Source organism: Crassostrea angulata, chromosome 1, assembly GCF_025612915.1.
Source record: "Crassostrea angulata isolate pt1a10 chromosome 1, ASM2561291v2, whole genome shotgun sequence".
NCBI lineage: Eukaryota > Metazoa > Mollusca > Bivalvia > Ostreida > Ostreidae > Magallana > Magallana angulata.
In genome coordinates, this window is record NC_069111.1 from 46762731 (window position 1) to 46778697 (window position 15967).

General features: G+C 33.5%; 1 protein-coding gene across 1 annotated transcript in view; it reads right to left on the reverse strand.

Annotated features, from left to right (window-relative positions):
* The window catches only part of LOC128173258 (carbohydrate sulfotransferase 15-like), a 34172-nt gene continuing 18205 nt past the window's right edge, over window positions 1-15967 (reverse strand). The window contains exon 7 of the mRNA XM_052838975.1: window positions 1-2051. Coding sequence (XP_052694935.1) covers window positions 1693-2051 — 359 coding nt within the window. The 3' untranslated portion in view covers window positions 1-1692. The remainder of the gene's footprint in view (window positions 2052-15967) is intronic.

Here is a 15967-nt window from a genome sequence, read left to right on the forward strand (position 1 = left end):
ACAAATAACAACAAAAAATGTTTATTTTTATCAACTTAAGGACATATCGCATGATTTTCAATTTTCGGAACTTTTTAAATAAAATCATTCTATACTCATTAGAAATGAAGTTTATAAACGTTTTCATAAAATATTCTGCCTAATTCGTGAGTTTGAAAGCGATGAAATTCAAATGTCGCGATATGCATATTTTTTCTCTCGATCTACCCGCCATGATGTGTGACGTCATATGCGACCTCGAGCGAGAAGGTGCTCTCAGCCATCCTTGTAATTCGATTAGATTTAAACGACAATTAAACTAATTATCACCTATTAAATTGCCGATAACGGGACATGATGGTGTTTTGTGCCTCCTGTGGGTGTTCTAGTCGTCGGAAATGGGGATTTGGACTGTTGTTTTTTTAAGTTTCCCTTACGAAAGTATGCGGAAATCTTGCGACAAATAGTGGTCTATCTGTCGACGAGAGGATTTATGAATAAACATTCAATACATATATATCATTAATTATATGGTATATTTTTGTAATCATAGTTTTATAAATAAATCGTATTCATTTTTCAAAAAGAAAAAATGGAAGTTTATGAACAGGGGCCTGTGTACAAAACGCAAGTTCATCGGAGAAAAATAACGAGAGGGGACGCCATTTTGGATACCGCCTCGCTTCATTAGCTGTTTTCTCATTGTTATTGTTAAACTATACGTTCATGTATGCATCGGTTTTGTAAAAATAATTTCTTCATTCGAACATGTAGCTCACATCTGCAGAAATCATATTAATATCATTTTAGTACGGTAGGTGAGATTTCTGTGAGTTTTATTTTTTTGTGGGAGAAGTCAAGGATCGAGTTGTCGATATTGAATGTTTATGCGAGAAATAGACAAAGTTTGTTGATATACATTTATACGTAAATGGATAAAAAAAATACGGAGATGGGATCTTACAGAAATAAACAATAATTAAGGAAAACGTTCTTTCCTGCTTTTATAATCCAGAGTAAACAACCTTAGAAAGTTGTGACCAGTTACTGTCGAAGAAACAAACTTCTTGTGCACCACAGTTTTACAATAATGAACATTTTGAGTCGTAAGGAACGCCAAAAAACAAGACTGTTGTAGATTTTAATAAATAAACACCTTTAACCGATTTATTTGAGCTTCAACCATTACTAAGTTGTGTTTACAATGTTTACACGTCGATCAATCTGATCGCCATTGCCGACTTCATCGTCTCTTCTTCGGCAATATCATCGTTTTTTTATCCGTACTGGTGGCTCAAACATGTACGACTGTATAACAAGATTCTTTTTATTTAGTCAGCGTGTAAAAAAACAACGTACATGGTGAATAAATGTCAAAATTAAAAGGAGATAATGCTAATCCTACATATTTGTTTACCATAAGCTGTTCGAAGAAGGTCGCATGTGACGTCACTGTACCACGTGACACGCTATCTAATTAACGAGTTTTAAAACGATCGGGGCTATAATTTAAATTGATATTATGGCTAATTACCGCTTTTATACCGTTAACAAACTGTTAGGAGTAATTATTAGATACACAAGGAAGCCAAAAAATATAAAATGTCCCATACTTTAGAAACATGCGATATGTCCTTTAACCATCTTTTTTAGTTATGAGTTTCACTACGGTTCAGTTTTGCATCAAGTTTATATTTCTTCATTGAAATATCTTTAGTTTCTCGTTTCTTTTGTTGGTACGGAACTTTTGATTTCTTTAAAACTGATACCTTTGACCTGGCTTTTTCTTACTGGCTTGGATGCCCTCTTCCTCTCATAGTTCCTTTTCAATGTATTGGTTTTTGATAAGTTTTTTCTTAGGGCTGTTTTCGGTCTATAGTTGAAAGCCGTATCTTTCCATAAATACCGGTCATCATTTAACATCTCCGCAAGTTTTCTGTTTGGTTCTTCGAAAAACTCGGTTAAGATCTCCCATGTTTCATTTAACATAGATCCCTGAACGGTTTTCAGTTTTGTCTCGTATGCCTTTGGTAGATTAACAATAGTATCCACCAGTCGAGTGCTGATATCACCTGTCATAGAAAACACAAGAAACTTGTATTAAGACTTCGATTTTTTGCTATGGAAAATTAGACAGAAACCGGGAAACTGTATTAGTAATATTTGTCAATTGTAAATATTCATCGAAACTATTTAACGGCAGCATTTGAATATCATCGCGTATAATTCGGAACTTTTATGATGTTACTTGTGTCTTACATCGCCAAAAAATATAGTTTGTTTTATTTAAAATAATTATTTAATGACTATTGAGAAAGTTCCTGTAACAAAACATAGATAAAGGTACCTGTCGCAATAGGTACTGATTTTATAAAAATGTCTTTCACTCCTTATATGTTATGTTCTATGAATATGAATCCTGCATCGAGAAATGAATAAATAAAACTCTGTATATAAAGTCAAAAGATATTCTAAACCGTGATATCTTCTAGCAAAATCCAATGAATGTAATTGTAAATAGAGTATAATGTTATTGAAGAGATCTATCTATTTTAAGTGTTCTCTTATTCAGAATTAAACAGGAAAATTTACAAACAAGAGGCCCATGGGGCCACATCGCTCACCTGAGCAACAATGGGCGTTCAAAAGATATTGTGCCATATGGCCCTCGGTAGAATAACAAAAAAATAAATATTGTAAAGTATTCGAATTTTACAATCATTTTTGCATACACGTAATCTTTGACATTATACCTTCATGAAATACTGTTTTTACACAGAATAAGAAAATCCTACGCAAGATATAGAACTAAATATTTGGTAGGGGTACACTGTTATATAACTTCTAATTACCTGTATTTTCGTTCTGCCCCCCTCCCCCACATAAAGCGATCAAAATATATGAGAGCATATACACTGTAGGTACATTTTCTTCCTCAACTACTTACTAGTTATTGTATTTTTTTTTAAAATTTAATAGTTGTATTTTATATAAAAAAAATCCTACATGTATATATGTGAAGAAGAAAATTGCACCTCAATGCGCTCAATTTGTCAAATGAAATATATTCAATAATTAAATTTGTCTTCTCCATTATAATTAAATGACTGTTGTTTACCTCGCGTAAACTCGTGACTTTTATAACTTTACTCACACTTGATTGATAAATACACTGAAATAAAAAATGTTGTCACGTGACATGTTAAAGAGCTATAAAAATCAATGTTACCGTATTGACAGGCACATCACTCTAATTTACTATGGCCCATCCATTATTTTCATTTTTATTCAAAAATAACAAATGGCTACAAACCAGGATAATTTTCCGCTGTAATATTTTCTTAGGAATAGCGATAATTCTTTTATCCCCGCAACAGAAATGTGTCAGAACTATGGAAACTGTTTTAACGATGTCGTTTTTATTTACTCACATTTCACATTATTCATTGTATAAAGAGGGGGGCCCAGAGAGTAGTTATATACAGCACATCATTCTTAAATTTTTTTGTGTACAAGTATTTAACATACTCTAATTCATAAAGAATTTCTAATGATCAACCAAAATTTCAGCGTCAATCGTAGAATTATAATCAAGATGAGCTCAAAATTTTGCTAGGTTTGAGTCATATTTTGTTCACATGAGTTTATTATATTCAGCTTAAGATTTTTAACTTGGTATTAAAATTTTCCTATTCGGCATTTAAAATGGAAAAAATGAATGGCCTCAGATCTGTGTACATACATAAAATTGTGAGCAAATTTCTATATCTTGCTTATAATTCGAAGCTGAACACTCAAATATGGTAAGTAAATAGAAATTGTAAACAATTAAACATGTCACATTTAATGTCCAAACTGTTTACCATAGTTTTTACCTGTATATATATTTTTAATCACATCAGGTGTCCATAGATTTATTTTTAGTACGTTAAACTCACTCAACTGGCTAGGCATTTAAATACCCGTGCTAGTGTAGTCAGTTTGGGCGTAGCAGGCACCTGAGAAGGACATGATGTCCTGTAATAAAGTTTGTCCAACAAAATATTTACATCTGAGTATTTTCTAACCAGGTTCTTCTCACTTCTGAGGTAAGAGAGTTTTATTTTAAAGTTTTTTTATTGTTAATTTCAGTTGCAATGACAGCCAAGTTCCTTTTTTGTGTTTTTGTTCATTTGTTCCATAAAGTCTTGTTAAACTTACCATATTGTTTAAGTACATAAAAACTGGTAATGTTTATAAAGTATACAAAGTAACTGTAAAGTAACAATGCTCCGTAAACATTGTAAAAAGTGTGTATAGTAATTGCGTGAATTCAGTGTATAAGTAAACATGCTATTTGTATAATATATATAGTATGTGTAAAGTACAAGTATAAAATATATGAGTAAAACATGAGTAAAAGTATGCATGTATAATATACGTAAATACATGTAAAGTATATGTGTAAAGTAATGTATATGTATGTGGAAAAACGTGCATAGAATATAACCCCAATGTATGGTATATACAGTTATGAAATGTATACTATTAATAGATCCCAGTATTCCAGTATTCCAGAATTGGAGTATTACAGTATTCAGTATTCAAGGGAGTCAGCTTTCAGAAAAATGGAACCACCATAAACATTCATCAGTCAAGATTCACCAACTTTGGCCTGTCTTACACAGATACACGGACGGATGGTTTTGTGAGCACGCCGAGGCCGCCATTACGGACCAGCCAATAAGTGACATACAAAAACTTAAATATAATTCTCTGTAAAACTGAATTACAATATAACAAAATGTATTGAACAGTATTAAAATGTAGATAATTATTCAACTAGTTATTCTTTCTGACAACCAGCACGGCCAATCTGTGACAAAACACAAGAAACATGCACTATAACAAATAAAGAACACAATTTATTTTTCAAAATGAATCATATACACTGTACATGTATAAACCTACATATTTCCGTCAGCGATATTAAACTCTATTTAAACTGAATAAACTCGAGAAAATGCCGAGCATCTCAACAAAACATATTGCATTATTCTACCGTTACGCAAAAGATGATACCGAATTACCGATAGCCTGATTGAATTGCATTTTATTTCTTTCTTAATACATCAGATGTTGCTTAATTAGCGCAGGTAAACATATGTTTGATTTACCGAATGTCTCTGTTTGATTTAATACGTAAAAATCAGGAAATACAAGCAACAGTTCCCAGGTTAACGCAAAGCATAAATGAAAACGAAACGAAAATCACAACAAGCTAACACCACCGTCATATGTGAAAACTGTCAACGCATTGAAATATTTATCCTCAATTTACTTCACAAAATCGGCACCAATGTATTTTGTATGTTTCAAAGATTCCTTTCGTACACGAACTGTTGCACAACAAACAAATTCATCATTGTCAGATCGACCCGTTTATCATATAGTGTCATGGCTGCTTTAAACAAAGAACCTCGTTTTAGAATTTTGGAATACGAGTCTTGGTAAAATGGATAAGCAAACCCGGGCCGGGGCAAAATAAAAACCGGGGCAGATCGGCAATCGTCAATTCCAATTACGCATTATTTTGCAGCAATATGTAGAGTGAATACAAATAAACTGGTCAGTAAATATCTTGAAATTTTAATGAGATTGGCAGATTAATTACTGTCAATCTTTTGTTTTGCCCTGGCCCGGTCATGCCTACCCATTTTACCAAGACTCATGTTTGCTATAAATTGCTTGAAACACGTCTTTTCTTTCTTATTATTTTCGTAATAACTCAGATTTGATACAGAATAATCCCTTAATTTTTGCAATTTATATTTTCCTTCCCATAAGGATTATTCATGCTAAATCACGTTGAATTTGCCTCAGTAGTTCTTGAGAAGAAGATTCTTTAAAATGCACTCCCCCTTTTTTTAACAGTTTTGAAGTTTTCTCCGCTTCCAATGAAAATTTTTCTTTCATTTCTGCAATTTATATTCATCTTTCCATAAGAATGCTTTGAGCCAAATTTTGTTGAATTTGGTAAAGTGTTTTAGAGAAGAAGTTCAAAATGTGAAAAGTTTACAGACGGACAGACAGACAGACAGACAGACGGACGGACGGACGACGGACAAAATGTGATCAGAATAGCTCACTTGAGCTTTCAGCTCAGTGAAGCTAAAAACAAAACAACCTGTAGAATAGATACGTCTAATTAAAACTTTCTATTCTTAGGCCTATAACAAATTGTGTGTTTAAAAATGGTAGGATCGGGGCATTTTTTATCTCACCTGAGCTGAAAGCTCAAGTGAGCTATTCTGATCACATTTTGTCTGTCGTCCGTCTGTCCGTCTGTCCGTCTGTCCGTAAAATGTTCACATTTTCAACATCTTCTCAAAAACTACTGGGCCAATTTCAACCAAACTTGTCACAAATCAATGGGGGCTCGAAGTTTTACATAGTAATATATAGAGTGTAGTGGAACCAAGAGTTATCTTTCTTGATCTTGTATTATATAGTCTGAGAGTTATTCCTCTTTATGTGGAACTCTTCTATGTTCAGTTTTTCACGCTGTGTACGTGCGGTCCCGCCGCAGTGCTACACATTTTCTATACCAACATATTCCATGTTTCATCCTTGTCCCTTCAAATTGTAAGTATCATATGCATTTAGATATATGAAATATTCATTTTATTTGTTGTTTTTGCCATGACATGTTTATAAAAGCAAACATAAGCACCCTCGTAATGACTGTTTCTGTAGTAGGTTGTAGGCGCCAAATTTTCTCGTGTTTACATATCTTGAGGTTAAACATATAAGGATACCTTCATCATTTATATGATTTACTGGTCATTAATAAGTACACAGCACACCTATAAAGTGTGAATTCTATGTTTATATTTTTCAATTAAATTGTTTCCATTTTTTACCTACATTCCATAATTTCCCTCGGGCTACTGTTTCAATACTGGGTGTACATTTTGGAATTCGTCTTTTTTGATAATTGTCAATTTATTTCTTATGACAACTATGATATATTTACATATATGATATAAATGTATTATTGTGTGAATTGTTAAAATGTCAGTTTGCATATTATCCCATGTATTTATAAATTGTTTATAATTTGTTTCAGCAATTTACCACATCAGATCTACATCAGATCTACATTCAATAAAGTTTATCAATTTAATATGTTTATACTTGCTGTTTTTCAAACAGTAAAGTAAATTGAATTTGAGGGGCAAGGAAACATGGCTACTGGAGGGCTCCCCTTGCCACGGAACGGTGATTCCCAGAACGAGAATGAAGAAACCAACACCTCTACCAAAGATAAACGTGATGTTATCTTGAGTGAAAAAGGGCTCTTGGCATTTGAAGAGGAAAGTTCCAAATATAAAAAACCTTTATTCGAAACATGGGGGAAAGTCGAAAAATGCATTCTACGAGTGCAAAAATGTGACAGAACTATTGAACAATATTAAATCTTACAGAGTGATATAGAGAACACATTCAGTGAGTTTCACAATAGTATTAAACAGTACCTTGTCTTTCTACAAAGACACTCCAGAAGTGAACAAGGTAAAAGCGAGATGAAATGATGTACCGAGGACTTTGAGAAAGGAAAGTCAGTGGTTTACAAAGCGCTAAACAACATCAAAGCTGCAAAATTAGACCTCTTAGAAACAGCCTCAGAAATATCAACAACCAGCACTGAGAGGAAAAGAAGAAAAGAGTGGAAGTTAGAAATAATGAAAAAAGAAGCAGAGCTAGGAAAACAGAAACTTCGCCTTGAGGAAGATGAATCAATACGTATAGCTTAAATCAACAGAAAAAAGTGTGAGTTGGACATTGACTTAGATTTACTGAAACAAGAACAGAGTGCTAGTGATGATGAACTTTCAATGGAGCAAGACCTTGCGGACATTGAGAGAGAGAGAGAGAGAGTTCAGGGGAACGAACACAGAAGTTTGTGGAAAATATCGCTTCCAATCCTGTTGATGTCTAGATACCCACAACTGAATCGCATTATGTGCTATCTTAAATGGCCCTGCTTATGATTAAAAAGCAAATGCTTCCTGAACGTTTTTCAAACTTTGATGACTCGCCAGAGTCGAACAATGTCTGGAAGGAAACATTTACTAATATTGTCAGTGAACTAAAAGTTTTATGTAATGAAGAACTTGAGTTAATGTTAAATAGACTCACTGGCAATTCCAAACTTACAGCAATTGGAATTCGCAATGCAAATCCTGGGAAACCTAAGGAAGCATTTCAAATAATCTGGAAAAGACTTGATGAGATGTACGGGAGACCAGAAATGATCGAAGCGTCGATACGTCACTAGCTAGAAAACTTCCGATCAGTGACATCAGCTGAAAACAAACGCCTGTATGACTTGTTAAACATTCTCATTAAGATAGAATCACTGATGGCCAATTCAACATTTTCTACAAGTCTATCGTATTTTAACTCGTCAATTGGAGTGAATCCTATCATCAACAAATTACCATTTCACCTGCAGGAAAACTGGATAGCCAAAGCCTCCAATTACAATAAGTTAAACAAAGTGCCGTTCCCACCATTTTCATATTTTGTGACATTTGTACGCGAAATGAGTGAAATCAGAAATGATCCGGCATTTGTATTCACCAACAGCCGACAACCAGCTCTTAAGAGACCGGTATACTCCAAATAGTCTGATGTGTCAACAGACAACAACAACAACGTCCATTTTCTATATCATACGGCAAATCATAGCATCCATGATTGTAGAGCCTTCCGTGCAAAACCGTACTTTGAACGTAAGAACTTCTTGCAAAGTAAAAACATTTGTACTAGATGTTGCACCTCAACTAGTCATACAGCAGAGGACTGCCAAGTCAAAATCCAATGTACGGCTTGTGGGAGTGTTTATCATACGACAGCTTTGCATATAAACAAAGGTCCATCATCAAGCCCAAGCATGCATGGCGGGGAGAAAATGTATAACTCAGCTCTACAAACCATGAAGTCAGAAACAGACAACATATCGCCTGTACCTATGAAAGCTTCAACAAACACTAGTGTCAAGTGTACTACATTCTGTGGCGACCATTATCAAGGCAGATCATGCAGCAAAATTTTCCCTGTGGATGTATTTCACACAGACTATCCAAACAACATGTATCGTGTTTACGCAATCGTGGATGACCAATGCAACCAGTCTCTTGCATCTCCAGAGCTATTTGATGCCTTGAACATTATGTCCTCTCCCATACATTACACTTTGACAATATGTATGGGAAAGACAGCCCAAAATGGTCGGCAAGCAGATGGTATGAAGTTACGATCATTGGACACAGCTGTGACAATGGACCTTCCTCTTCTGATGGAATGTGATGACATCCCTAACGAAACTTCTGAAATTCCTACACCAGAAGTTGCTAAGAGCTACCCTCACCTTCTCAGAATTGCATCTAGTATACCTGAGCTTGATGTGAATTCAAAAATACAGCTCCTTATTGGTAGAGACTTGATTGAGGCCCACCACATTGAAGAGCAGATCACTGGACCTCGAGAGGAACCATTCGCTCAAAGACTTAGTCTTGGTTGGGCTATAATTGGTGACGTTTGTCTCCACTGGATGAAATATCTAGTTTCAGCGCTGCGGAAACCCTTTGGAAACTCTGCGGAAACTTAAGGTTACTTTAAGTTTCCGACAGGTTTCAGCACGGAAACCAAGTTTCATTAAGTTTCCGCAGTGCTGAAACTTAGGCTGTCCATGAATCCAAATGGTTTCCGCAACGGAAACTTACTGAAACTTGAAGTTTCTGCATAGTTTCAATCTCCATATACGTGTGGGATACATATTGTTTACAAATGGTTTCCGCTACGGAAACTTACTGAAACTTTAAGTTTCTGCATAGTTTCAACCTCCATATACAATTGGGAAACATATTGTTTACAAAGGGTTTCCGCAACTGAAACTTACTGAAACTTTTTAAATTTTTGCTTTCACAAAAGCTGAGCAAGGTTTCTACTTTATGTAAAAACAAATCAATTTCAAGCAGTTCCAAATTTATTTTGTTCAAAAATCTGAAATTGTTTCCAATAATAAATAAAATACAGCCAAGATACAATAATGGAGAAACATCCATATGGCAATTACCTTATTAGGGGCTTTTATTTAAAAAATGATAAAATTGCACAAGAAAATTTTTTTTTAACTCCCATAGAAATCTTTACATTTGTATTTTTTTTTCATTTCGATTAAATGCCTATCAAATCTCCCCTTAAAAATGCAACAAAGATCTTAATTTTTTAAAAATATGAATGCAATTTACAAAATAACTGCACGTACATGAATAAACAAAGAAAACTTCACTGTTACATGAACATGATACACTTGTCTCAATTTGTTTTGAACTACAATGAATATGTACACCATAAAATATTTTTGAAAAGTCTAAAGTATCCATCTTTAAAAAAAAAAATACACTACAAGATAGTAGTTGACTATAGAGGTATGACCCAGATTTGATTTGAATATGTCAATAAATTCCAAAATGAGGTCAAAGTGACCCACTTACAAGTTGGGATAAACCTTTTCTTTGTTAGTAATATAATCTAAAGTTTTACAATAGAACAGGATTTCATATTATTTTTTTGATAATCAATTAAGTCCAAAGTGAACTTTTCATTTCCACCCATGATGTACCAACTGATCAGATTTTAATATCATAAGCCTGTCAGTATTTAATAGATGACCCAGAGGGAGATATGAAAAGCTTGTTGGCCAATAAAAAGCTAACAATGGAGCAGTCTGTCAAATCATGTGCAAAAATATGACGTACACATTTAATTAATTATGCTGATTGCAACACACTTCATTCCTGATGAATATTCTTCTTTACACACGGTTTACCTTCCTACATTTCACTACTTTACCTACATTAATATTTTTAAATCCAAGACATGAAGTAAAATATACATTGTTTATATATGATAAGTATTACTACATGTACATGTACTTGCTTTTTGTAGCATGACTGTATAAAATACAAAGTATCACACAGATCATTCATCTTACAATTCTCATCAATACCAGCATTTTACTTAATATGATAAAAAAGCTCATTCCAATAAAATTATTATATATTAGTTACATAACACAGATTAAAATAAAACCCACTTGGAAACAACTTTCCATCCAAGTAATTTTGTTATATAAAAATTGTAATACATGGGGTATATGTTGTCTTTATATATTTTCATATATGACGTAATTGAATATTGTTTGGTGTATTTTATCATTTCTATGACCCATGCATTCATCTCCTAATGCAGTGTTTTTACATTTAAGATTGGTTTCTTAATTTTTCATATATTGCTGCAAATTAAAACTAAGTTATCAATAAATGTTTAAACAAAGAAAATGGGAAAAAAGTAGTTAACACTTATCAACTTGGAGGTGTGAGGATATATGTTACATGGAGTCTAATATTTTATGCCATATTTGCAAATATGACAAATTATTTCAGAAAATGAAAGTTAATATCTACAAGGTCTAATCAATCATTTAATAAGTCAAAACCATGTGATTTCCTAAGATTCTAGCTTACAGACAGACATTGTAATATACTGGTATTTGATCATATAAAAAAGTACTTTTATAATTTATAGGTTTTTTGAAATGAGAATACTTTACAGTTAAAAAGTCTTGTTCTGCAGAGGTTTAGTCGGGTCGTAGAGTTTATGGAAATAGGCCTTTTTGGGGGACTTTCGAGCACTGTCCAGACCGGTGAAGCACTCATACGATCACAAATATCATGGCTACAGCAGCAGGGTTGGCCGGGAAATACCAGTGCCGGGAATTACCGGTGGTAAATACCGGTATTTCCCGTCCTGGTAAATACTACTGATTTTCACTAAACTGGGAAATACTGGGAAGTGCAAATTTATAATCTTTTTTTCTTTACTTTGCTCAGTGTAAAATGTATGTTTAGGATATAAGATATTAACAATAAGCATCAAAACACCATTTAGCATACTTCGCCATTTCACTGTCAGTTTATGAATGTTAAATTCACCAGATCACATATTCAAAGAGACTTCTACAGCTGCTAGAGTACAAATTTTAGCCTAGCTTTTTGTACCCCAAGTTTAGTGTTTTACAGATTTATAATTCAAAGCACAAAATAAACTGTCACAATTACTATAGGTGTTACAAATAACAATTAAATAATCACACATGTTGTTTTAATAATTGACTCTTGACAGTTTTGTGCTCCTGTTTTGGGGAGATATATACTATGACTATGAGTGGGGCTAATTGGCTTCTCAAGTGTGTTGCATACTGAGAAAGTAACACAGGTCACACCTTATATTCATAACTTTCTTGGCCCATTTTCACATAGTACACTAAATAATCAGAAATTGGAACTTTTGATATCATGTTTATGATAACTGTATAGATGCACCTATACCTGACTTAAGTCTTATTAAAAACAAATAACAATTGTGTATGAATGAACCATGTTTGGAATATTCATCAGAAGATAACCAATGAATTACTGGCCAGTCAAAAATTGTTAAAATTAAAGACTATTATAAAATTTTATAGCTGACAAGGTGTACTCTTGTGTACATCCCAACAGATTTGATTAAGACTAAGTATGAAGTACTTTAATATGTAGTTAAACTTTATTTCCCAGTATTTCCCGGGAAATACCAGTAATTCCTGGGAATTCCCAGTATTTCCCACCATCCAGGGAAATATGAGTATTTCCCGCTTTTTTGCCAACCCTGTACAGCAGACTTAGTAGTTCTGGACAGTGGTAGCATTAAAATTCTTCTTCTTGCAATGAACTTGTTCCTTTCACTGGGCTGTACTTTATGTCTGTTCTATTTATCTTAAACATGAATAATAAAGTTTCATTTAGATTTTTAAACAATAAACATAAGTCATTCAGCCTAACATGTAATAAAAGCATTCTGAATAAAATTCTGAATATAGAAGCTACTATGCAGTTGCCAGTTGCTGTTTAAACTATGTCATATAATGACTACAGTAGTATCTGGTCTAAAATGTTTCATTTTATGTTTGAAGCTATGTTATTTTCATTTTGATTCAATTATTGTTTGTTGAACAATGGAAAAACTTATCAACAATAAGTGTGTTTCACACCCCCCCCCCCCATCAACCTCCTTTTCAAGAACTTAGACCTGGATTTCCCAAAAATTACTACAGTAAATTATAAACACCCAACACATGTATAAGTTAATGGTGAAAATAATCAATTTCAAAGCAATACCTTGCGTTCACATCGTCCAGTTGGTCAAAACATTCACCCGAATCACCGAACAGATGATGCAACTAATCACCGGAAACATTGACTTTGTATGCTGTCAATGCTGAAAAAGAAAAACGTGAAAGATTTCGTTTTCCGGATTTAATTAATAAAATTTTTTCGTTACATTTAGAGTTTGTAAATTGTATAATGTGCGAAAGATTCATTGTTCGTCTTGTTTACAAACCAAGCATTCATATATTAGGGACGTTTATATAATTATATATGTGTAGACCCTGGATAATCTTGATTATCATGCATATAAAGTTGGTAAATGGTTAACTTGGCCAAAACGTATATTTAAAAGAGATACGGTAATAAAAATAAAAATTAAAACGCCGAACCAAGTTTGAAAAAATGACGCCATCTTGATTTGATGGCGCGAGATCTCGTTTACAAATGAGAGATAAATTAGAGCCTTGAAAATGTTATTGGGAGTATCTATATTGTGAATTAAGTTACCTTGACATGAGTTCTTCGTTCCTGCATTATCTCCTTGTTGTAGAGTCTATTAATGCTTCTCAATTCTCCATTTTACAACAGCACCTTCTTGTCTATTTTAACGCTCGGAATCATAAAGTGCGCCAATACTGACCAATCAGAACCCGCTAAATCTTGGAAAAGTGCATCTTGGGATAGTTTAAAATGAATAATGTTTAATCAAAATTATCATTTTTCTACCGAATAGTATACTTTTTACATGTATATTTATTTTAAATAAGAACTGTCGGAGTCAGTATTTCCTGGTTAAATACGACAAAGTATTGGCGTGTGTTTGTTACAATTGTATTTGTAACACGTGATTAGCCAAAAAAAAATGGCCGACCGTTTGTTTACAAATGTCTAATGAAATTAAACAAGTTTTAATGAGACAAATGTATCAGATTTTGTCTTTAACTATATTTTATTTACATGTACTGATGATTTTGCCAAACTAAATATGATAGAGCCATATATAGTTTGCTGACAAGTTAGTCTTGACTTGTCCAATTTTCACCGCGATTCTAAGCACGCGGTCATATTCTTATTCAAAATATAGAGGTGTGAAAATATTATGTTCATCACAAAGCAGGTTCTGCATGAACACACAGAAATCACAAATATAATTAGATGCCGATCAATTAACGGGGTCCGGTTAACAGCGTTCATCCGTACGGTGAATTTACAACTACGCTGAATTGATGGCAATTATTTTACAGTTACACATGTGCACTGACTGGTCATGCGATGAACAGTACGTTAAGAATACTTATGAAATTAAAATACAAACGCGTTAAACAAGCCGGGAAGTAAGACGTAAACGTCGGACTGATATATAAACAAAATATAATTTTAATTATTTGGTATACTCTCTACATCAAATGAAATATCAAATTTTAAAAACGGGATTAAAATCACGTGCACCACATGGCTAGTGCTGGATTTTAAACTGATTTTGTAATATAACGTAAAACTTCAGTAAAATCATAAATAATGCTTATTATATCTTATAACAGAAACATGTGCATTTTTCATAAACATGTATCAATATCTGTGTATACAGTACAGAAAGTAAATACAAAGTATAGAAATGCACGAATCACATAGGCGTCGAACCGGGGGGGGGGGGGGGGCTTAGTGCAAAGTTAGACTTAACCAATAGACATATAGCCCCCCCCCCCCCCCCCCCACTTTTTCTCGCCGGAAATGTAATTGTTCCTAAATTTACCTTGAAATTTGAAATACCCCCCCCCCCCCGACACGGATTAGGAATTTCATGATTTTGGGGAAAAAAAATTTCGGAAGTATATAGTATAGGTATACCCCCCCCCCCAACGGATTAAGATTTTCATGATTTTGGGAATTATGGTTTTTCCTCAATATTTCTGAGGATTAGTCTAGCCCCCCCCCCCCCCACTTTCAATTTGCTTCCGACGCCAGTGAATCATGATACAGTCATACATGTAGTAAAGTCTGAAATGCGTGTAAATAATTAAACAATTATTATATTAGACTCAAACTCCAAGTGGGTTTTACTTGTTATTATCAACTGTAGAATTAAAAAAAAAAATTCCTGTGTACATGTGTTGGCGTGGTATTAAAAAGGAAATGAATTAGCTCTAAACTTCAGGTTGTACGAATATTTGGTACGATTTCTAAAAATTTACAACGACGTTACCTTAATTTGTTTGCTTAATTAGTTACTGAACCTCAAGGTTCATTCAAATGATAACTAAATGATTTAAGAAAGAGTCTTACAAAATAAGTATATTAATTCATTTTACTAAATAATTATAATTTACTTATCAGTTTTACTAACTCAGGTACACACAAATTGAAAAAAAATTCCCGCTGGGCTCCAGTTATAAACTCACGCTTCGTACTGTGTATATGTTATGTAACAGTCTTTTGTTCACTCCTGACAGAAAAAACCCTGCAATCCACACAGAATATACAGGAAAATCACAGAGGAGGTTACCTGGACAAAGAATGTATACACATGTATACACGTGCCCGAGTACCTAAGATTAATGATTTCATCATATGCATTAAACAAGATCAGACATCAGTTTTTCTTTTCAAATTCAATTAATTACTTAGTAAGGTTCTTAATCGCCTTATTTGCCACATTTGAAGATAGTTACATGTATACATACAGTTTCAGTCACGCTGAAACCTTACTATACATTTTAGTATGTACGGAT